The sequence below is a fragment of the Dendropsophus ebraccatus genome, chromosome 5 (assembly GCF_027789765.1).
Source record: "Dendropsophus ebraccatus isolate aDenEbr1 chromosome 5, aDenEbr1.pat, whole genome shotgun sequence".
Lineage (NCBI taxonomy): Eukaryota > Metazoa > Chordata > Amphibia > Anura > Hylidae > Dendropsophus > Dendropsophus ebraccatus.
The window spans coordinates 136,052,616-136,078,235 of NC_091458.1; the positions used below are offsets into that span (position 1 = coordinate 136,052,616).

At 43.0% G+C, this 25,620-nt stretch overlaps 2 protein-coding genes across 3 annotated transcripts in view; both read left to right on the plus strand.

Annotated features, from left to right (window-relative positions):
* Window positions 1–2,395, plus strand: part of S100PBP (S100P binding protein) — a 39,437-nt gene extending 37,042 nt beyond the window's left edge. Inside the window, exon 7 of the mRNA XM_069971370.1 lies at window positions 1,950–2,395. Within this exon, the coding sequence (XP_069827471.1) occupies window positions 1,950–2,100 (151 nt within the window). The 3' untranslated portion in view covers window positions 2,101–2,395. The remainder of the gene's footprint in view (window positions 1–1,949) is intronic.
* Window positions 2,396–5,585: 3,190 nt separating this feature from the next.
* The window catches only part of HPCA (hippocalcin), a 55,523-nt gene continuing 35,488 nt past the window's right edge, over window positions 5,586–25,620 (plus strand). The window contains exon 1 of one of the 2 annotated variants that reach the window (XM_069971372.1): window positions 5,586–5,673. In XM_069971372.1, coding sequence (XP_069827473.1) covers window positions 5,602–5,673 — 72 coding nt within the window. In that variant the 5' untranslated portion in view covers window positions 5,586–5,601. The remainder of the gene's footprint in view (window positions 5,674–25,620) is intronic. The other variant, XM_069971371.1, reaches the window with a different exon arrangement.

A 25,620-nucleotide genomic window follows, 5' to 3' on the forward strand; every position in this document is an offset into this window, starting at 1 on the left:
AAATGGGGTGACTTTTGGGGGGAATCTATTCTGCTGACACTACAGGGGCTCTGCAAACGCACCTGGCGCTCAGAAACTTCTTCAGAAAAATCCTTCCCTTCTGAGCCCTGCTGTGTGCCCATACAGTGGTTTATGCCCACATATGGGGTACCGTTTTACTCAGGAGAACCTGCGTTACATATATTGGGGTGACATTTCTCTCCTGTTCCTCGTGAAATTGAGAAATTTCAAACTAAACCAACATATTGGAAAAATTTGAGTTTTTCATTTTTACTGTCTAATTTTGAATACTTTCCTCTAATACCTGTGGGGTCAAAATGCTCACCACACCCCAAAATGAATTCTTTGAGGGGTGCACTTTCCAAAATGGAGTGACTTATTGGGAGATTTTACTCTGCTGGCACTACAGGGGCGCTGCAAACGGACCTCGCGCTCAGAAACTTCTTCAGCAATATCTGCATTGAAAAAGCTAATTGGCGCACCTTCCCTTCTGAGCCCGGCTGTGTACCCATACAGTGGTGTACGCCCACATATGGGGTACCATTGTACTCAGGAGAACCTGCGTTTTTTTTCTCTCTGCTGACACTACAGGGGCACTGCAAACTCCCCTGGCGCTCAGAAACTTCTTCAGCAAAATCTGCATTGGAAAAGCTAATTGGCGCTCCTTACCTTCTGAGCCCCGCTGTGTGCCTATACAGTGGTTTACGCCCACATATGGGGTACCGTTGTACTCGAGAGAACCTGCGTTACAAATTTTGGGGTACTTTTTTTTTCTCTTGTTCCTCGTGAAATTGAGAAATTTCAAACTAAACAAACATATTATTGGAAGAATTCAAGTATTTCATTTTTACTGTCTTATTTTGAATACTTTCCTGTAATACCTGTGGGGTCAAAATGGTCACCACACACCAAGATGAATTCTTTGAGGGGTGCACTTTCCAAAATGGGGTGACTTATGGGGTTTTTTCTCTCTGCTGACACTACAGGGGCACTGCAAACGCACCTGGCGCTCAGAAACTTCTTCAGCAAAATCTGCATTGGAAAAGCTAATTGGCGCTCCCTTCCTTCTGAGCCCCGCTGTGTGCCCATACAATGGTTTACACCCACATATGGGGTACCGTTGTACTCAAGAGAACCTGCGTTACACATTTTGGGGTGCTTTTTCTCTCATGTTCCTTTTGAAAATGAGAAATTTTAATCTAAACGTATATATTATTGGAAAATTTTAATTTTCCATTTTTTTACTGCCTAATTGTGAATACTTTCCTCCAGCCCCTGTAGGGTTAAAATGCTCATTATACCCCTAGATTAATTCTTTAAGGTGTGTAGTTTCCAAAATGGGGTCACTTATGGGGGTTTTCAGGATACCAGACTTCTAAATCCATTTAAAAAAAGAACTGGTCTCTAAAAAAAATCAGTTTTGGAAACTTTCACGAAAATGTGATAATTTGCTGATAAATTTCTAAGCCCCATAACACCCTAAAAAAGTAAAATATGTTTACCAATTATGCCAGAATAAAGAAGACATATTGGTAATGTGACTTAGTAACTAATTTATGTGCTACGACTTTCTTTTTTTAGAAGCAGAGAATTTCAAAGTTCATAAAATGCAAATTTTTTAAATTTTTCATGATATTTTGATGTTTTTCACAAAAAACACACAAAGTAGTGACCAAATTTTGCCACTAATATAAAGTGCCATATGTCACGAAAAAACAATCTCAGAATCGCTAGCATACGTTAAAGCATCACTGAGCTATAAGAGCATAAAGTGAGACAGGTCAGATTTTGAAAAATTAGCCTGGTCATTAAGGCCCAAACTAGCTGCAGCACGAAGGGGTTAACTACAATATAGCTGTTATTTTAAGATGTTTACATTTTTATCTTAATGCCACTGACATATGCACATTTCTGTTTGTGACCATTGTTTCTTGGTGTAATATCTTTAGGAATCACCCTCGGTTTGGAACAATACCATTGCAAAGTTGCAGCTTAAACCTTTGGGTGAAAAAAAATGGAGGGCCTAAGCAACGTTTTATGAACATCCCATCTTCGTTCCAAAGAAGTCCAATCCCTGAAGTCCTACCTTACAGTTCTTGACTCCAGACAGATGTGAATGTACATTGTTGTTGTTTGGTTTTTTTAGTTTTTCTTTTATTTCTCCATTTAAAAGTTTATCTACTGAACAGAAATGTTTACACAACCAGCAGGTGTCACCTGTTGTGATGTCCTGAGTTCGAGCCTATTTTTCACTGCTGTATGACATTTGGGGTTGTTTTATATATTAAGCCCCATTTTTGCTTTTGTTTTTATAAAACGTTATCAGGAGTTTTATGACTGTTATGGATATCTCTTGGATGAACTGTTGGTTCTAATAAAAATTTACATTTTCTCAGCTGTGTCTGCATGGTAATTGACTGGCATTCTCCAATAGTCAGTTTGATGTGTACTTCCATGATTTTTCTCTAAAGCCCCTATTACACGGGACGATGCCCGGGGGCAAGCGCGCCAACCTGTTAGATCACTGCTTGTTTGCTCCTTGTTTGTTGCCGGCGCTATTACACGCACCAACAGCAAGCGGGTAAGTGTGGGGGGCTCCCCTTACGATCTGGAGATCCCATAGGAGGTAGGGGCATCTGCTGCCGCTGTACCTGTTACACGGAGCGACGGCAGCAGATCGTTATCTTGAAAGACAACAACAGACAACAATCAGCCGTCCTTGTTCATGTTGACTGATCGTTGTCTTCTATTACACCAAGCGATTATCGTCCATAATGGCCAAATACGGCTGATAATCGTGTAATAGGGCCTTAGTATGTTCCCACTAGGTAAAAAAGCCCCTTCTTTGTATTTGGTGGCTGTAATATAGCACCAACCCCGGCCTTTGTTTTAAAATAACTGCTTTAAAATGTCAGTCATCCAATACAAACGTCCGTAATTTTAACGGTGTGTGAACATAGCCTTGTTATCTTATATAATTTTTATTTTTTTTTAATTGTATCTTTACAGTTTTGTTCTTGGAAACCCCTCTGTTCTTTTTCAGTTTCTCTTTCCAAGACCCAGTTTGTCTTTCCACCTTTTTATTCTCTTTTTCTCTACTGGGCTCGGCCTGGGCTCTCGGATTACATTGGTTTAGGAGAGATTTATGAATTGGAATTGAGTTTGCTGTAAATCATTACCCCCCCCCCCCCTTTTCCCACCCACTTCATGCAGGATTAAAATCAAAACCAAGATTACTATGAATGCACCACTCTGCCGGAGAGGGTGGCAGATAATACAGCAGTAATACACAATAGAGGATTCTAGCATGTTCTGTTCTCTGCATTTCTCAAAGTGACACAGAAAGCTTTCTTGTACTAGATTTCCCCTTGGGCGTTTTGATCTAGCGTTTTTACAAAGGGGGAATTATACTGTCCTATTGTTGCCGTAATTGCATATATATGTAAACATCTAAGCGGCACTAATAGGAATCCAAAGACTTCATGTCTTTATCCACGTTTTTAGGTCAATATGTAAAATGAAGGTGTTGCGTGGAAAAGAGAATCCTGCATGTTATTTGCTGGAGTCCTCTTCTTACAACCTCTCTAGGAACACATCTGGGGGATTTTCTGTGGCTTGAATTAAATATGGAATACCACTTGCATTTGCCAATCTGTCCCTGCCATCTGTCACTAGAGGATTGGCACCTGCCTATGCATCACCTTCACAAACTCACATCTGCCTATCTGTTTATCAGAATGATAATTACAATATATTTCATTTAGTATAATTACAGCTCTAGAGGTGCAGTCGTATAGTTCAAGGATGTTACTAGGAAATTATGTTTATAGATGTAGCATGGTACATTTAGAGGGGTTGGGTGTAAAATGTTTACGGTATTGGTCAGGTCTGATTATCATGTTTGGCCTATGTGACAGATTATTACTTACACCCTGCAGAATTTCACAATAGCACAGAGGTGACCGGATGTCCTTGGCTGACCCATCCCCCCTCTATATACTGACGATTTAATATTGATATAAAATCTGATTTCAGATACGCTGTAATCCTAGCAGATTATCTAGCAAGAGACTGAAAACCAGTTCATGGATTAATCCTGAGTGAGAGAATATAAACTCTGACATATACACTATACAGGCATATACAGATTTGCAAGATAGACAGTTTGCAATCGGTAAAATATAATTTTAGAGTTATATAATAATAGAGTTAATTCTGTTAAAAAAAAATATTAGCATTAATATTAAATCCAATGCTGTGGAATATGTATAAACATGTATAATAGCCAGGGAAAGATTCAAACATTTTGCCCATGGAGCATCATACCCCAGATGGATCAACAAAGGTGACTGACATGTATCTCCTCTTTCATTTAGGGAACTAGATATGTCACCCTTTTTTTTTTTTATTTACTTATTTTTTTTTTCAATAATAGAAAAAGTTCTGTAAATCGGGGGCTCGGCACATGTGTAGGGGGCACAATTAAAGGAGAAGTCTGGTGGGGGGGGGTTTGGTGAAAAAGACAGTCACGCTCACCTGTCCCAGTGCCCGTGTTATGCCGCATGACGTTCTCCCAATTCCAATGAGTGTCATCTTCCACATTCCGGGTATGTCGTGACCCGGCTGAAACATGAGTGGGTGGGATTTAGTCTGCTCAGCCAATCAGAGAATGCAGTGTTGTTCCACCCAGGTCACTGACTGGCTGAGAGGAGAATCAATCAGTCAGGTCGTGATGTAGCCGGGGGGAGCTAAGAAGACAGCCGGCTGGGGTCCAGGAGCGGGATGCTGTGCTGCGCGGTTGTTGGGACAGTCGTATATGGCCTCTTATGTTCTTCCACCCCCAAAGGGGATGTGACCGGAAAAAGTCTTCATGGCAGCCTGGGCCGGATGCAGAAGAAAGCTAAAATGAACAATCACAGAAGACATTACCTGTGAGTCACTATATATAACCGATTATTCTGCCTTTTGGGGGCGCAGGCGGAAATTTTGTCCCAGGACCTGCAAGTTTTTAGTTGCGCTCCTCGTTGGAAGTAATACAGTCAGATGTATTGTGCTACTCTACTCATCAGTAAATTTCACTAAAAGTGTAATGACTTTGGGGAAGGCCCTAAAAGGGGGTGTACTGTTACCTCTCCTGGCTCCAGCACAACATTCCAGCAGGTGGCCCCAGTTCCTGAAGATGGTTTAGTTCCTCTCATTCTTCCCCAAGACACTGCTGGTTTGGGACATGATGCTGCTGCCCTTGGTGCACAGTGGTGTCAGGGTACTAGGGGGACCAGTGCTCCCACCCTTAGCTCCATGTTTGAGTACACTCCTGTTTCCTCTGTCCTGATGCATCCTGATTGCTTTCCAGGTAACAACTCTTGGCTCCAATTCTGACTATACTTCTTCTATATCAGCCATACTGCCATTGATCCATGACTGTTCTGGGGACTGTGAACTTCTGCAGCATTTTCTTGCAGGGACTTAAAATGAAACCAAGCAATCCCTTGGACTCCAATAGTCAGTGTTTAACAGTTTGCAGCTTAGAGAATACATATTTCTCATATGTGATTGTAACTACTATACAGGGAAAGATATTGTCCAGGGAACAGAAGACATATGCCATCCGAAAATGACTTTGTGCAGCTGTCCAACAGCAGTGAGAGCGACGTAGCAGGGGCACAGGGACAGGTAAGTAGACTTTCCCTTTTATGGTTCCTATGGACCCCCCTGCCTGTCTTTGATTTTTAAGTTTTGTGGGACTTCCTCTTTAAAGAGACTGTCAGTAGGTTTATGCTGCCCTCTCTAAGGGTAACATAAGTTAGTGAGAGAGAAGCTGTACAGAATGATGTATCACTTACATTGTTCTGTGCAGCTGATTCAGAGATATCCTCCTGAATAACGTGGACAATAAGTAGTCCTCTCCATTATGTGCATGAGCCCAGTAGTCCTCAATATTCATGAGAAGCAGAAAACTCCGCCCACTAGCTGCTTATTGGCTGTTATCTGTCCATGCTGTGTGTAGGCAGTCACCTGTCAGTCAGCATGTGGAGAGCGGCAACAAGAATCCTATTCTCCTGCTTATTAGGAGAACAGATGAACAGAATAATACAAGTAATACACCAATCTGTTCAGCATTTCTGTCACTAGTTTATTCTGCCCTTATTTAAGGCAGCATAAACCAAGTGACAGATTCCCTTTAAAGCCTCACACTACCCAGTGCTAAAACCTATTCCCTCTTCTGAAATGTGGAGGGGTGGGTCTAAGTCCGGAACATTGCGTGTGGACGTGTTTTGTCTCCACACAATGTCCAATATCTGCACATTGTCTCCGACACCTCCGTGTCTTGGAAAAGGATGCTCCCGAGTTGTGGAATGAGAGGAGGTAATAGGTAAAGAGAAAATAAATTTAAAATAATCACCTAAATAGGAAGTGCAATAGGTTATGTTGACATTATATCAATATACCGTATAACCAGAACATATACCTATATTATTATATAAATAATTATTTCTTAGCAGATACGGCACAGCTACTCCATTGTTCAAAAGATTGTCTAAGTTCTAGATCTCATAATTTACTGCTCTCTGAGAAGAATACAAATGAGGCAATACAAAGAAAAGAAATCATGTTTCCCGTTATATGAACAATTCTTCTTGGAACAAATCATTCATGGTGGGATGTTACCCAGCATGCATCTCTCAAAAAATTACAGTGTTTGTTGGACTAGGGGAGAATTTCACATACATTACCAGCTTGTGCTGGCTGTGATTTTCATATATTTTCTAGCCTCGTATCAACCCTATCAATTGTACTGATGGGAAATGGATAGAGATGAGCACAAATCGACATGCTCTGCATTTGATTACCGGGGGCTAAAGAAGTTGGATGCAGTCCCATGAAGTCTTGGAAAACATGGATACAGACATTTTTTTATATTAAAAAGTATATATACTTATTATACTGAATTGTGCCATTGCCCTGTAAATAACGTAGCTTTAGGGTACGTTCACACTTACCGGATCCGCAGCTTATTTTCTGCTGCGGATCCTCAGCAGGTTTCATTTAACCCTTTAAGGACCGTGCTAACTTTCGTTTTTGCGTTTTCGTTTTTTCCTCCATGTGCTTAAAAGGCCATAGCACTTGCATTTTATACCTACAGACCCACATGAGCCCTTATTTTTTGCGTCACTAATTGTACTTGGCAATGACAGGCTGAATTTTTCCATAAAATATGCTGCGAAACCAGAAAAAAATTATATGCGCAGTGAAATTGAAAAAAAAACGCAATTATTTTTCTTTGGGGGGGCTTCATTTTTACGCCGTGTGTCCTATGAAAAAACTTAGTTGTTATATATGTTCCTCAAGTCATTACGATTAAAACGATATGTAACATGTATAACTTTTATTGTATCTGATGGCCTGTAAAAAATTAAAACCATTGTTAACAAATATACGTTCCTTAAAATCGTTCTATTCCCAGGCTTATAGCGCTTTTATCCTTTGGTCTATGGGGCTGTCAGGTGTCATTTTTTGCGCCATGATGTGTTCTTTCTATCGGTACCTTGATTGCGCATATGCAACTTTTTGATCGCTTTATATTACATTTTTTCTGGATTTGATGCGACCAAAAATGCGCAATTTTGCACTTTGGGATTTTTTTGCGCTTACACCGTTTACCGTGCAAGATCAGGAATGTGATTAATTAATAGTTCGGGCGATTACGCACGCGGCGATAGCAAACATGTTTATTTTTATTTGTAAAATGGGAAAAGGGGGGTGATTCAGACTTTTATTAGTGGAGGGGATTTTTTATTAATAAAAACACTTTTTTTTTAACTTTCCCTTACAGTAATATGAAGCCCCCTGGGGGACTTCTATATACACAGAACTGATCTCCCATTGAGATCAATCCTGTGTATATAATAGAGCAATGATCCATCAGATCGGTGCTCTATTATAATGGTCTGCTGCAGACCATCTGAATAGATTGCCGAGCCGGGATCAGCGTCATTCCGACGCTGAGCCCCGGCCGGCTCATTAGAACGGGTCTCCCCTCCGCGATCGCATCGCGGGGGGGAGATCCCCCACTGGACACCAGAGAGGGGGGGCACAGCTGCTATTCAAATGCAGCTGTCAGCTTTGACAGCGGCATTTGAATAGTTAATTAGCCGGCCGCGGCGATCGGCCGTGCCAGCTAATACACGCGGTCCCTGGCTGCACTTAGCAACTGGGGACCGCGCGCTGCAGAGAGGGCTCACACCGGGAGCCCTCTCTGTTTACTCTTAACGGCCGCATGACGGGTATACCCGGCATGCGTCGTTAAGAGGTTAAATAACTGAACACCGCATCAAATCTGCACCATCAAATCTGCTGCGGATCCTGTAGGTGTGAATGCACCCTTAGAAGGTTTTTTTTATTTTATTTTAAGATTCCTAGAAGTAAAAATACTCTAATAGGAAACATTAAAAAAAAAAAAAAAAGGTTTAAACCATAGAGGAAATGAAGATAAAAGTGACCATAAAAACTAGGCCCTCATATGGCTAAGGGCCCTTTTACACAGCCCTAACTAGGGCAGTATACGAGCATTGATGAATGAGACCAGTGCTTATTTTCAGAGCCTTTACAAGGATTGGTGAATTGTGCGGCCATTTACATGCGCTGTTACATTGCCTGTTTAGGGTATGTGCACACTACGGAATCGCAACGAAAAACCTGTCTCTGTTTCCGCAGCTCGCGGACTCTGGCGTCTGTGCGCGTCTCCGCCTGTGCCATAGACTCCATTCTATGTGCGGGCAGATTCCATGAGCGCATGCGAGCTGCAGAATCAGCGATGGGTTTTCCGTCGCAATTCCGTAGTGTGCACGTACCCTTAGACAGAGATGTTGGGCTGATAATGATCATTTATATTGCTGCACTAAAGATTCAGTTGGCCGGTGACTAATCGATGGCCCTTGCACATTGGACGATTATTGGGTAAATAAGCATTCCAAGATCCCTTGGTTGATAAAAATTTATAAAAGTTACAGCTCTAGGAATACAGTGACACGAAAAAAAAAGTGTGTAAAAAGACAAAAAAAAAAATACATATTTGGTATTGATGCACTTATACCAATTCACCAAATAAAGATATTGCTGGGAAAAAAATGTCCCAAAAAATCTATGGAGGAATTGCTGTGGTTTCAATGGTTAAAAGTAGAGATGAGTGCAACTCAAGCAAGCTTAAGTCTGATTGTTCTGCATTTGAATAGCAGTGACTAAAGAAGTTAAATGCAGTCCAAGGGAGTCCAGGAAAACATGGATATGTTAGAACTTAACTCAATGGATATGTTAGAACTTAACTCAATATGGTTCTGACCCCTAGCAGTTGTTAGAGCTGGGAGAAGCCCTCGGCTAACAACCCTTTGCTCGCTGCCTTTGTCATTTCTCTGCAGAAGACAATCTCTATAGACTTATAATAGCGACCAGTTTCTTTCCACTCTAATGAACAGTGCAGGTCTGAACATCCATAAATATGCATAAACTATATTTACTTTAGATGTAGATTTAAAATCTAACAAATACAAGTAAAATTTTTGGGATGGTTAAGTCAATTTGAATGTGACGGGGGGAAGGTTTATTCTGTTGACAGAAATAGGAAGAGCAACCACAGGCCATTATTTGATTTCCAAACAATTTACCTTCCCTACTACAACAATTAGTCTAGGGAAATATTCTGACAGTGGTAAATATTACAGAAAATACTTAAAAATAAAAAAGTCTATATCTGCATGGAGTTTGTAGTTCTCTCTGTGTCTGTATCCAGGCCCTGCGGTTTCCTCCCATAAGTTAGAAATGTACTGATAGGTTACTTTGCTTCCTATGAAAATGGAATTGGTCAACCCTATGGGAGACAAAGTCTGATTTAGATGATACCAGTCTATGTACAGCACTGCAGAATATGTTGGCGCTAAATAAACTAAATAATGTTTGTATTAAGAAAAACATGTTTATGTAACAGAAAAGGAGATTCTCTATATATCCTTGTATTCCATCTCTGGAGATGCCCTTAATAAACTGAGAAACCTTGATAACTGGCTAAAATGCACATGGATGTCCTATAATGTCCTTAAGCCGGATGCATAGCAAGTTCCCGCACAGTGTCCATATTCCATTTAGGACAATTCATGGTTGCTACCCCATGAGGATGCACATAATGAAGTAGGTTACGAAAAGAACAATGAGCTCGGAGCAGAATCCACAAGAGAAAATGTGGCCCAGATCTCATCTTTACTACTACAATTAATGGTAAAGCAACCTTCATATTATGCAGGAGAAACAGGACAGTGACAGTGGGTTCAAGCAAATAGATGCTAAAAGACCATAAATATCAGGTATGTTTATTTACTAGCAGGGCTGTATCTGCTATTAGGCCTGATGAGCTTATGGCCTCAAGCAACACATTTGTAGAATCTCTGAGGGGCTATAAATCATACCGTCTAGCATTTTTTGCTACACATCTCTGGCTTCATTGACCCCCATGGCCTGAAAATAGCAAACTGTAATGCAAGGCGGTTAGGACTGAGAATGTAATGTGCTTCAGAGATTGTTATATGCTTCAGACAGCAAAAATGATCACTGCCCTATTTTTTTGTTTGCAGAAATCAATAGTCCAGGCGATTTTAAGAAACTTTGTAATTGGGTTTATTAGGCAAATATGCCATTATCTGCATTCAAAAAGACTTTCCCCAGGTCCCCCCCCCCCTCCCTCTCTCTCATTTACTGCTCATTATCAGGAAATCTCGCCTCTTTTACATCAGTAACCTATGGAGAGGGGAGGAGGGAGATTAGTCGCCGAATGTAAACAGGAGAGATGTGTACATGGTGGGGATGGGAAGGGGCTGTTACTACCAGGGGAGACGCCTCCATGGGAGGTATCTAAATAACGTAGGAGATGCCTCCAGGGGGGGGGACCTAAATAACAGGGGATATGTGTACTGGGTGGGGGGATTTACTACCAGGGGAGATGCCTACATGGGGGGGGGGGGGGGGCACAAACACCCACTGCCAGTCCAAGCAAGACTCCAAATTATCAGTAGATTATTTTTACAAGCTCTGGAAACATGAAACAGACACAAGATTCTGTGAAGTTCATTATAATTTTTTTTGGGGGAAACATCTTTATACATAGAGAAATGACGGCATCCAACCACGAAAGACATGGGAGGTTCAATTGCATATTAGATATTTCTAAGGGTCAATGACATGTTCTATTACCCAGTTTGTGAGTGGGAAAGATTAATTAAACAACATATTATTTAGATTTTGTAACTTATTATCCGAACCCTAAGATGCCACAACAATAGTATCATTGGAGCTCATGGCCTCAATTGTTCTCTTCAAGGTACCTGAACAATGGCTTTTTACAAACAACACTGCACACATTGAACAATTACCAATCCAAAGTGTATCAACAGCTTCTACAAACAACATACGGCACACATTGAATGGTTAACTATTTCCATCCCTTACAGGGGGGATCTAAATCACAGGGATATGTCTCCATGATAAGGGGTTACAACCAGGGGAGTTGCCTACATGGGGGGATCTAAATAACAGAGGAGATGCTTATACATGGAGAGATTACCTATAGAGGGGTATGGCTAAATTAGGGAATACTGTCATGGGGGGGGGGGGAGGGAAGGGCTAACTAGCAGGGCAATTACCTACAGGGATTTGGGCTTACTACCAGGGGAGTTACCTGCAGGGGGAATACTACATACTGGTGGGATACCTGCATAGGGTAGCATAAGGCCTTATTCCCTTGTTCCGTGTTTCATGGACGACACAGACATGTTAGGCCTGTAGTGGAATCCCCCCAGCAGCTGTGTCATTACAGTGCTGCACATATTCATACAGTTTCCCTGCTCTTAGTATCATATTGGAGATGTCCCACCACTGGCATTACTAGTTTATACACCCCTCGCAAAAGCCTGTACTCTAAGTAAAAGTAATAACGAAGTAGTACCTAAGTTTTGCCATTAGATGTCGCTAGTATGTATGCTTTGTCTCTAAGTATTGCAGTAATTACAGTAATCAGTATCTAAGTATTGCAGTAATTGCAGTAATCAAGGGGTTATTGTTTGTGATTTGTGCACCAATGAAAGCTCTTTTCTCCACCTATCTGTTTTCTTTCTTCTTTTGCACTCTCTTCTCACCCACTCACAGCAGGTATAACATATCCTGTAGGAAGTGGTCACATGGGGAGGGGAAGTGTAGTCATGCACTTAGTCTTAGCCAGGTCCCGTAGAGCGATGATGAGTCCAGTGTAGTCTAGTCTGGAGTGTGATAGTGGACAGACACACATGGGAAGCACGGACACTTTTCTTGAATGCAGCACTTCTACTCACTATGCAGTGCTAAACACTTACAGAGGGGACAAAGTTAGAGATCATCCCAGCCCACTCCGAGAACAAGTCTAAAGGTCCAGGACAGTATCCTGAAGCAAGAGGAACTGATCCACATAGAGCAAATTTGCTAGAAACCTACATACTTTGTCTCGCAGTGCGGGTGTAACCAGAAAATTCTGACCACTCTACTCAACCCAGGTAACAAGGTCTGGGGCTTTTGTCACCCTCATAGGACAGGTCACTCGACACTGGGGGGCAATAGGTGGTGCAAAACACGGGCACAAGTATTCTCTCTACTTTCAAGTATTCTACTTATTCTACTTCTAAAGTTCCGGCAGAGCACAGTACTACTTGGGTTGGAACTCTTGTGACATCCTCCTCTCTACTTCTCTGAACTTACTCTGCTTCTCAGCACACAACTAAGCCAGCCTGGCTATTCTACCTCTCAAGCTCTCAGTCAAGTCCAAAGTATATTGTGAAGTCACAAGTCTACTCTATACTACTGTATCAAGTATTCCTAAAGTAAAGAAGAGTTTATTTATGATAACAGGACTTAGTGATTATTACTTAAACACCGACACAGTAATTGCACCTTCCTTGGGTCATCTCCCCTTTCTGTGGGTGGAAGTAGCGATAGTCCGGGTGGGTCACAACTCCACTCCGGACCCCCGTGATAAGCACCCAAGGGACCCCCTCACAGCCCGACAGGTCACCGACCACAGGGAAAAGGGTATAGCTTGCCACTCTAAAATAAAAGCAGGTGTGCCTCCATACCTGTGTGCCCACCTGGCACTGGCGTCACGACAACCTACCATTTGGCTGAGCTATACAGCAGTGGTGTCACACAATACCATCTGGCAAGTGACCGGTCTAGCCTTACAGCGGTGCACCACACAGGCTTTTCATGTCTCTGTCCGTGAGACACATAACTTGGGAAAAAGGCCATACTTCTATAAAGATGCATGGAGAGGGGGGGGGGGGGGGTTGACTACTATATGAGGGCACAAAAGGGCCTAACTACTATGTGAAAACAAAGGGACTTAACTACTATATGGCGGCAGATGTTAGGGCCTTTCTACTATGTGAGGACATAGTGGGGGCCTAAGTACTGTTTGAGGATCCAAATAGGGACTAAATACTACATGGCAGTGTGGAGCAATACACATGGGGACTTTGTATAGACGTCAGGATGGTGCTGGAGCGAAGAGCCTAAAATGATTTGTCTGGCAGATTCTACAGATGCAAGTTATGGCCAAGATGTCTTCATGATGACCATGCCAGATAGAGAGGGAAAAGTGAGCAACACCAATCAGAGAAGATGCCTCCTATTAGTCACTGTATGTAACTGCACTGTACTGACTAATATGGTGTGCAGAGCATACCATTCGTATTTACCTCTATATGGGCCAGCGGATGGGGAGGTTTAGGCTTTTGTATACTAGATATCAGTAATGGTACGGTGGTATTAGTCAATATGTGGTGGTCATGGTGTGGAAATAATGCTTTTTTTTATTTATATATATATATATATACTGTTAGTATTATTGGTCTGTGTATACTTCATTTTAGTAATGGTCTGGTGGTATTAGTCACTCTGTGGTGAAGGTGTGGTAATAATACTTGTTTTTTATATATTGGTAATATTGGTCTTGGTTTACTGGATTTCGTCAGTAACAGTGTTACGGTATGGTATATACCCATTTCTGGCTTCTGCAGTGTATGGCACTACCCTATGATTGTGTGAGTTGCAGTGGGAAAAGTGTTTAGGCGTGGTTATGGGGTGTGGCTATGGGCATTGTTATGCAGGCGTGGCACATTGCCTTGAATGTCCCTCTGTGCTGTTGGCAAAGTTGGGAGGTACACAATGGGTTAATAAAAACTTAATTCAAAGGTATTAACCCCTTCATTACCAAAGGTCATTGTTGCATGGATGTCCAGGTTACAATGAAGGAGGGCTTTCCTCCCCGCCTTCTAAGAGACATAACGCTTTTATTTTTCCACCAACAGGGCTGGTTGGGGTGTAATTTTTTTGCGCCATTATCTCTAGTTTTATTGGTATTATATTGGCGTAAAAGAAAAATTTTGATTGCTTTTTCTTAATTTTATGTCCACCATAAGCATATACAGGCTCAGTGGAGGACACTGGAGGGCGGGGCATGGTCGCATTCTATATATACTATATACTGGGCTATATACTGTTGTGGAGAGCACATGGGGGCTATATACTGTTGAAGAGAGCACAGGGGGGGTTATATACTGTTGGGGAGAGCACATGGGGGCTATATACTATTGGGGAGAGCACAGGGGGGCTATATACTGTTGGGGAGAGCACATGGGGGCTATATACTGTTGGTGAGAGCACAGGGGGGGCTGTATACTATTAAGGAGAGCACGGGGGGGGCTATATACTATTGGGGAGAGCACAGGGGGGCTATATACTGTTGGGGAGAGCACATGGGGGCTAAATACTATTGGGGAGAGCACAGGGGGGGTTATATACTGTTGGGGAGAGCACATGGGGGCTATTTACTACTGGGGAGCGCACATGGGGGCTTTATACTACTGGGGAGTGCACGGGGGGGCTATATACTGGGGATAGCACACAGGGGGGCTATATACTACTGGGGCGAGCGCATAGGGGGCTATATACTACTAGGGAGAGCGGACAGGGGGGCTATATACTACTGGGGCGAGCGCACAGGGGGGCTATATACTACTGGGGAGAGCGGACAGGGGGGCTATATACTACTGGGGAGAGCACACAGGGGGCTGTATACTTCTGGGGGAGTGCACAGAGGGGCTATAGACTACTGGGGAGCGCACAGGGGGCTATATACTACTGGGGAGTGCACGGGGGGGCTATATACTACTGGGGATAGCGCACAGGGGGGCTATAATTACTGGGGTAGCACACGGGGGGTCTATATACTACTGGGGAGAGCACACAGGGGGCTATAATCTACTGGGGGAGCACACGGGGTCTATATACTACTGGGGAGAGCACACAGGGGGCTATAATCTACTGGGGGAGCACACGGGGGGTCTATATACTAATGGGGGGGCAGACAGGAGGGCTGTATATAACTGGAGGAGCACACAAGGGTTTATATACTACAGGGACACCTTAAAACTATGGAGGCCAGAGGGGTGTAACTATATAGGGGTACGGAGGGGTGTAACTACTATATAGGGGTACAGGGGACCTAACTACTGTATGTGTTGGAGCCTAAAATATTTTTCTGGCAGATTCTGGAGAGAAGATTCACAGCCAGGAGAAGACTTCAAGGTGGCCCAGGCTGGATGGAGAGAAAAAGAAAAGGTGACAGACTCTGATCGGAGAAGACGCCCCCTGTGAGTCACTGGATGTAACTGCACTCTGTTATAGGGTCTGTAGTAATAGGGGTCATGGTGTGACGGTATTATGTAATGGTATCATTGGTGATATCTTTGTTTTGTTCAGTGCAGTTTTCATGTAATATGTAATCACTGTATGGTGGAAATAGTGTTATAAGGTAACTACTGTATGTATTGGGGCTCTTAATACAGTGTGGGGGTAAATTTAGTACATTATACCATGTGCCGAAAGGAAAGAGGGGGGCCTACTCTTGAGGGCTGTGCACCGGGCCCACCAATGTATTAAAACGGCCCTGGTGCCGGCTATAACATTAAAGCCATTTAAAGGGGTTTCCCCTTGGCCACTTTCCCCCTACTGTTGTCTCCAGTTTGGGTGGAGTTTTGAAACTCAGTTCCATTGAAGTAAATGGGGCTTAATTGCAAACCACACCTGAACTGGAGACAACAGTAGGGGGAAAAGTGGCCATGTTTTTGTAGCGCTGGATAACCCTTTTAAAAACATGAAAACTGCATCATCAATTACACTACATGGATAAAACGAAACCTGTGACACACATGAATCAATGCAGTATAATATATGCCCATATGACATAAATCATTACATGGGGTACAATGGGACACAATATAGCAAATCAAATCAGAACAGTAATATGTACACATGCGCAGTGGCTCCAATCCAAATATCACATAGTATAAGGTAACACATGAAATCAGAAAAAAAAAAAACACATGGAATACACAATAAATCTTTTTTAGCACTTTAGTAAGTTAGAAAACAAAAGTTAAAAGTATTAATGGGGTACTTTGGATTTTTTCTTAAATCCACTGATGTCATAAAGTTATGCAGATTTGTAAATTACTTCTATTTAAAGACTGTAAAGAATACAACACTTCCTGCAGAACATACAGCAGCTGATAAATACTGGAAGTGCCTACGACAGTGAAAGCTGTAAATACAGCCCTGCATGACGCCAGGAGTTCCTATTGCCGGCCCCCAGCTTCATGCTCCTTAGCATCCGTGATCTATGGAGCATGTGAATGCCCCCTAAGAGACTATATTTAGGCCAAGGCAGCCATGTTGTCTCTTTCAGCCATCTTAGCTTGAAAAGTAAAGATTCTTAGCAGTAGAAAAGCATGAAGTGAATGTAATTAGATGTGTGCTAATCGATATGGGTCAGCAACCTCACATGATATGTTTTACGACTTAATGTACAATTGTGATACCTGTTTGAGACAACAGGACGCCTAGAGAAAGCAAATGGGAATTTATGATCCATAAACAAGTCAACATACGGTAAAACAGAATTTGTTGTTAATTAAAGAATGTATGGTAGAAAATAGCTTAATAATGTAAGTATAATAGATATTGCACAGAAAAAGTGGCAGTGCTGTTTTGGCTAGGGAGAGGTTTACTAGGAAGCGAATAAATAATAGCATGCGCTACTTTAAAAATCAAGCAGCGGTGAGCAAAAAAATACACAGAATTTATCAGAGTTTTCCCCCAGTGCGTTGCTCCTATTATAAAATGGCCACAAATGGAGGAATGTGGTAAAACACATCAGTCAGAAACAACAACAAAGATAGAAAATGCTTATAGTAAAACAAAAGAATTAAGATCGCAGGTCAGACGCCTAAATTATGTCAGGCCCAAGACCAGACCTTTAAATTGATACCTTTCGTTAAAACTTTCAAATTCTAAATCAGCAGGGGATATTATTCATTTTTTTTTCTTATGCTTAATAACAAAGATATACTTACTTGTATCCAGGTCCAGTCTCCTGAGGACATGCTGTACAACAGCTTTACTTACTGTATCCAGGTCCAGTCTCCTGAGGACATGCTGTACAACAGCTTTACTTACTGTATCCAGGTCCAGTCTCCTGAAGACATGCTATATGACAGATATACTTACTATATCCAGGTCCAGTCTCCTGAAGGCAGCTATATAACAGATATACTTACTATATCCAGGTCCAGTCTCCTGAAGACTGCTATATAACAGATATACTTACTATATCCAGGTCCAGTCTCCTGAAGGCAGCTATATAAAAGCTATACTTACTGTATCAAGGTCCAGTATCCTGAGGACATACTATATAACAGCTATACTTACTGTATCCAGGTCCAGTCTCCTGAAGACATGCTATATAACAGATATACTAACTATATCCAGGTACAGTCTCCTGAAGGCAGCTATATAACAGTTATACTTACTGGGTCCAGGTCCAGTCTCCTGAAGGCAGCTATATATGAGCTATACTTACTGTATCCAGGTCCAGTTTCCTGAAGACATGCTATATAACAGATATACTTACTATATCCAGGTCCAGTCTCCTGAAGGCAGCTATATAACAGATATACTTACTATATCCAGGTCCAGTCTCCTGAAGACTGCTATATAACAGATATACTTACTATATCCAGGTCCAGTCTCCTGAAGGCAGCTATATAAAAGCTATACTTACTGTATCAAGGTCCAGTATCCTGAGGACATACTATATAACAGCTATACTTACTGTATCCAGGTCCAGTCTCCTGAAGACATGCTATATAACAGATATACTAACTATATCCAGGTACAGTCTCCTGAAGGCAGCTATATAACAGTTATACTTACTGGGTCCAGGTCCAGTCTCCTGAAGGCAGCTATATATGAGCTATACTTACTGTATCCAGGTCCAGTCTCCTGAAGGCTGCTATATAACAGCTATACCTACTGTATCCAGGTCCAGTCTCCTAAAGGCTCCTATATAACAGCTATACTTACTGTATCCAGGTCCAGTCTCCTAAAGGCAGCTATATAACAGCTATACTTACTGTATCAAGGTCCAGTCTCCTGAAGGCAGCTTTTTAGTCTTTTGCTGGTTGAAAAAAAAGAGACTAAACACCGGAATGTCCTGTCAGTTCTAGTTCATTACTTACCTATGCACAAGGTAGATGGTTTCCCATTCACTTTACAAAATTAAAGATGCACTGTTTTGTTTTTGTATTTTGTTCAAACCTCCAATGTGTAGACTACCACTTAAGATTTCATATCTGTACATCTGTATGCCTGCAAAAAATATAAAACTCCCCTAATTACATGCCTGTGTCACTTGTTTACAGATTCTGTAGTGTGCCCTGTGTAATGCAGCCTAAAGGCCCTATTCCACGGGCCGACTGTGAGTAGCCAACAAGCGATGTCAGCGCTCAGTTGCTCCTCGTTCCCTGCCCGCTATTACACATGGTGGCAGCTAATGGGTGAGTGCAGGAGCGGCCTCAGGGAGCTTCTGGGGGGGGGCTGCCCGGGTGATCGCTACATCGTCTGGGCAGCCCATAGAGGATAGTGGTGGTCTGCTGCTATCACAGTCGTTTGTTTTTCAACATTGTTGAAAGACAAACGACTGCAACGATCAGCTGACATGAACGATGTCGGCTGGTCGTTGCCTTCTATTCCACGAGACGATTATCGGCCATAACGGCCGATAAACGTTCCATGGAATAGGGACTTAAAGGACAACTCCCGCGGGACCCCCCAAAAAAAAAAACACAGACACACATACAGACACCATACTCACCATCCCTCCGGTGACGATCGCCACTCCATTCGCCCGCCGTCCGCCTCACCATCACCGCCGTCCGCCGTCCAGCGATGTCTCTGATTTCCGGGTCCTGGGGATGGAAAAGGCTGCCAGTGCGCTTGCGCACCGGCAGCCTTTTCATTGGCTGGAGCGCATCACATGGCTTCCAGCAACCTCAGCCAATCAGGGCTGACGAAGCTGGAAGCCATGTGATGCGCTCCAGCCATTGAAAAGGCTGCTGGTGCGCATGTGCACCAGCAGCCTTTTCCGTCCCATTCACTCTCTATGAAGACGCCGAGGAGGAAGAAGACCCGGACCGCCCCCCCCGGCTCTGACGTCGTCGTCACCAGATGCCGCCCGGGAGAAGAGGACCGTGACGATCGTAATAGGTAATGTATATATTCTTTAACTTCCGGGCGGGGGGGTCGGGGGTCCGAAAGTGGGGGAAGGGGGCCAGACCGGGTATTTAACCACATTACAAAGTTATATAACTTTGTAATGTGTGTTAAATAAGCTAAAAAAAAATTTCGTGGGAGTTGTCCTTTAAGGGCCCTATAACACAGAGTTATAATATGCTTAATCAGGCCGATTTAGCAGATTATCGCTCCGTGTAATAAAGACCGCGATCAGCTGATGACAACTATCATCGGCTGATCATGTCTTTTGGTCCTGACCTAAAATCATTGTCCGCCAACCGCGCATTGCTATGCGTAATAGCCGACGGATGATAATTGTGTAAAAAAAAATGTTCATACATAACTGTGCACGGTCCCTGATGCTTCTGCCTGCTCCCTGGTATCTTCCTGTCTTAAGCCCACAGTCTGCAGCCACCGTTTGGAACTCTCTAGTGACAGGCCAGCTCTGCAGTTCCACATTTGGTTGGCTCATAGATGTTTTACTGTACTTTCTTATAATCAGGATGAACTGAAATAGAGTACAGTGATCCCTCAACTTACTATGGCCTCAAGATACAATATTTTCAACATACAATGTTCCTTTCTCGACCATCGTAACTTAAGACCAGACCGGACTCTCTCGACATCCTCCTCTCTACTTCTCTGAACTTCTTATACCTCTCAGCATGCAACTCATTCAGCACAGCTGTACTCTCTTTCAAGCTCTCAGCACAGATCTGGTCATTAAAGTCCAAGGTATCTTATCAAGCCTAAAGCCTATTGTGTATCACTGTATCAAGTATTCCTGCAGTAAAGAAGAGTTTATTTATTATAATTGGACTCTGTGATTCTTATCCAAGCACCTACACAGTCACTACACCTTCCTTGGGTCATCTCCCCTTTCTGTGGGTGGCGGTACAGATAGTCCGGGTGGGTCACGGCTCCACTCCGGACCACCATGATAAGCACCCAAGAGACCCCTAAACAGCCCGGTAGGTTACTGACAACAGGGGAAAGGGTTTAGCCAGCCTCACTAAACTAAAAGCAGTTGTGCCATCATACCTGTCTGCCCGACCGGCACTGGCGTCACAACAGCATAACACCTAGCTGAGCTATTCCCCGACCAACCACTACTGCAGTTGAGTCACACTTCATCATCTGGCAAGTGACCAGTCGCACCTCCCAGCGGGGCATCACCACATGATCATGTGCCTAAAATTTATGATGTTATTCTTTGCCCTACTATTTTATGTATCTTTCACGGCAAAGAGGAGGCTCACAGCATTCCTAATACAAGATGATGACTTTTGTGGCATACTAAGAGGGAGATGGATGAAGTGCAGCCAAGATAATGCACAACACGTGGGAGATGCATCATTGTTGGGAGGCAGCCAAATTGGTTGAGGGAAAAACATTTTGTGTAGTTCTGAAAAATAGGAAAAAATGTCTTATGAATGTAATTCTCCTGTCCCAGCCCTTAACCCTTAATAGCAGAAAAGAGGTGAAAAACATCTGAACAATATAATAAATACTGGAGATGATACGGGCTGCATACAGTATGCAAAACAGAAGCCTTTGCAAAGATGCTGTATATTCAGCCACATGGTCAACTATCAAGCCCATTAAGCCTCTGAATTACATATTGCCACCAAGTAGCATGAAAAAACAGATGCACCTGCTGATATGTTCCTCTATCTGGCTGGGTGACAGATACCTATTAGTGGTCTTGTGCCTAAGATTCTATTACACCAAGCAATTTTTCGACGACTAACGATTAACGATAAACAATCTTAAACGACCGCTAAGGCAAACAACCCGAACTCGTTCGCCCCAATTACATGGAACGATGATCGTTATTTATGATCGTTCTTGCGGTCGTTTAGTCGTCGGTATTGCGTACATTTCAGCTGCGAATTCTTATTCCACCGAACAATGTGCGAACGATGTGCGAACGATCAAACGATAAAAATAGGTCCGGATCCTATTAAACGATCAACGATTTCTTGTTGGTCGTTTAATCGTTGCCTGCTATTACATGAAACGATTATCGTTCAAATCCGAACGATTTAACGATTTTTCAAACGATAATCGCTCCGTGTAATACCAGCCTAAGGGTCCTATTAGATGGCCTTATCATAAACTGTAAACAAGCGCTGATCTGCTAGATCGGCGCTCATTTACTGTGCAATTAGACAGGCCAACTATCGGGCAGTAAGGGCTGCAGGGGCATGGTTAGCGATGTCCTTTCAGCCCTTCCCTTTAGTATAAAATAATAATGTAATAACTCACCTTACCACACTCTCTGTCCTCAGGCCTTCCCAGTGTCTCGGCCAGTGATTGGCTGAGTGGCCGGTGGCCTGTCAATGCAGAGAAGAAAGAGCTGCAGACACCTGAGAAGGTCTCCGGGGACTTAGGGGAAGGCCCGAGGACACCAGGGAACATGGTAAGATGAGTTATTACTTTATTATTTTATGCTACAATCATCAGCCTTCCATCGCTATTACACGTAGTAATGCACACCTGACAATTTTAGGTCAGGACCTAAAGAAACAATCAGCCGATCATTTCATCGGCTGATCGTTCTCTTTATTACACAGAGCCGATTCGGCCAAATATGGCTCAGTGTACTAGGGCCTTAAAGCAGATGTGTTTAAGGGTCCCGCCTATTAAGTTGTGGATTTTTGATGGATTTCACCACTTTTTGTGTATAGAGGTAAAGTCCATGGTGAATCTGCCACATCCACACTCATGTGACGGATCTGCATGAAATAATTCTGACGCTTGTGGAATCGCTGTAATGTAAGGGCTCCTCCTTAATTGAAGGGGGGACACACTGAATTGCGGCCCCACCTTTTGCCCCTATTTTTATATAGTTTTAGGGTGGGTTCACACACAACAGATCCGCAGTGCCCCACCGCAGCGGAGTCTCCAGTGCAAGCAGACTGTAGGGAAAGCTAATCATATGCTGAGCTGTATAGCTAGAGGTGTAACGAAACAACTCATTTTATAACCTTATTCCAAACAAGAAGGTCAATGGGTTCATTATACCATAGCTCTCATCTCCACTCTGAATCTTAAAGCAAATGTACCAACAGTACATTCGCTTTAAGTTTTGCACATGGATAGAACAGTACAGGAAGGCCGCTACCGCAGTCTCCAGTGCATTAGCTGGGCTGATGCCCGCCAATAAACCGGCGCAGTGCGCGACCTTGGTGCCAGCTTCCCCATGCTGGCGACGAGCTATTCATTCTATTCATTTCCCATCTGACAGTTACCCCATCTATGGATTTAGCTCCTCCTATTAGAATCAGTTGTCTGTTGTCTCTGTCAAGGGACCTGGCCTTGGACCAGGCCCAGTTGTAAGCTTTAGCAGGAACACTACCTCTTTGTCTGTGTCTTTCACCACCATCCACAAAAGAAGACTAAGAAAAGACCCTCCCACCAGGAACCATAAGACTTAAATAGGGGTGACTGGGACTACCCTCATAGGTGGTGTAGCGTGAGGGACCCAAGCTACTGATTGGCCGACAAAACACAGAACAGTGAACACAGTTAACCCTTTTGATACCATCAGCTGTGCAGTTAGAGTAGGGGAGAGTGAGACACAAAGTGGCAAAAGTGCAAAACAGCAGCCTTCATCCCAGAGTATGACACCTGATGTATTTTGCAACCAGGGGCGGATTAACTTTACCAAAGGCCCCGGGCTGTTGACCAAGCTTGGGCCCCCCCACCCCAATGTAACTTTGGCAGCACTAGCGTGGTGTGCATAGTACAGGATAGATAATATCATGATGCCCTGAATTGTGCAAAATTGCGGTAAAAATGTCAGCAGACAGTACACCCCTGAAAGTATAAGTCTTTTTGGGTATAAGCTCAGGTCCCCGGGCTACCGCCCAAAAAGGTCCTATTGTAATCTGCTACTGCTTGCGACAGGTGACATATAAATGTAGTGACACACCTGTTCTGGGACACTACATAGGCTGCAGTCCAGAACAGGGGGGGCACACTAGGGGAGCATTATTACTATTTTTTTTATTATTATTGGTGCACCATTATAAGTGGGGGTACTCAAGAAGATAATCATCAGAACATAGTGCAGAATAAATTATCAGGGTACTTTATTGCTGTAAGGGGCAGTATCAGCTTGATGCAATTATTTTTGGGGGCCTTATGCCTATGGCACTATTATTCTTGAGGGCAGTATGTTTAGCACTAATTTCTGTGCAACACTAGTATTTTTTTTTTTGGGGGGGGGAGGGGAGGCTAGTTTCTAGGGTAATAGAATTAGTTGTGGCTATACCAAGTCTCATGATGGTCTAGGCTAAACGGAGAAGAAAATAAAAATAAATGTTTCTAGCCATAGAAGACGTTGCCAAAGACACAGGTTTAGCCCCCTTACAACCTTTACAGTGGACCCCCAATGAGAGAGACATTACAGGGAAGCGCCAGAGAGCAGACTACACCTGCAAATGCCCTCAGGACCACCAGTAACCGTGACAAGGCAGCAGTCCCGCAAGCGTAGTGTCCTAGCACAGGTGCCACTAAGTTTTATACACCTGGGTAAAGTAACTCACTCAGGTTCTCAGGAAGTTGTATTATTTCCAGTCTGGAGAGCAGGAGAGGTTTTCTATGGGGATTTGCTAGGGCTGTGGACAGTTCCTGACATGGACAGAGGTGGCAGCAGAGAGCACTGTGTCAGACTGTAAAGAATACACCATTTCCTGCAGGACATACAGCAGTTGATAAATACTGTAAGAGTAGAGATTTTTTTATAAAAGTAAATTACAAATCTCTGGTACTTGCTGGGACCAGTTGATTTGAAAAAAAAAATGTTTTTGTTAACAACCCCTTTAATAGGAATTTTTGAAGGACTTTACACATTTTTCACAGTTGTTACTGATTAAACACTATAATCATAAGGCGCCATGAACAGATGTGAAGCAAAACATTTACTAGACATGTAATAGAGTAACAACAACCTTTCAGGTAACTTCTTTGTCATGTTCCTTAAAGGGGTTATCCAGCGCTACAAAAACATGGCCACTCTTCCCCCTACTGTTGTCTCCAGTTCAGGTGCGGTTTGCAATTAAGCTCCATTTACTTCAATGGAACTGAGTTTCAAAACCCCACCTAACCTGGAGCCAACAGTAGGGGGAAAGTGGCCATGTTTTTGTAGCGTTGGATAGCCCCTTTAAACTGTTCCTAAACAATCATTGCCCTGTGCTGGTGCATATCATCCTGCTGGAAGAGGTCACTGCCATTAGGTTATACCATTGCCATGAAAGGGTGTACTAGGTGCCCTGCACTGTTTAAGTAAGTGGTACTTACTCTCACCTATCTTTTTGGTCCAACCCCACCAACCTAATACCGATGGCCTGATACTGGCAGTTGCCATCAATATCAAAGTCCCAGGAAACCCTTTTAGGACCACAGCACTGTACATTACAGAGGGTGCTGGCAAAAAACACCAAAGAAAAAAAACTTCTATTACCTCCCCATACTGCCAGGCACCTTTTCTCAAAAGTGTTTGGGGGGGAATACATCATTTGCGGTTTATATACTGCCATGTTTACGCTGGCAAGTACATGTGTAGCCTTAGAGTCCTTGTACACACAGAGATTTATCTGACAGATTTTTGAAGCCAAAGCCAGGAACAGACTATAAACAGAGAACAGGTTATAAAGTAAATACAGAGATTTCTCCTCTTTTCAGATCCATTTCTGGCTTCGGCTTCTGGTATCGGACTGGGGTACCTTGGGCCCACCAGGGTTAATTCTAGTTAAATATACCAGACATAACCAGTGCCAAACCTTTCACATTACTATAGTGACTTTGCACAAAGCTGTGTATGTGACCAGAGATGCTAGCTCACTGCTAGTAACTTGTCAGTCACTCTATGCAAACAGTATAGGGTGTCATATAAGGCAAGGTTTACACTGC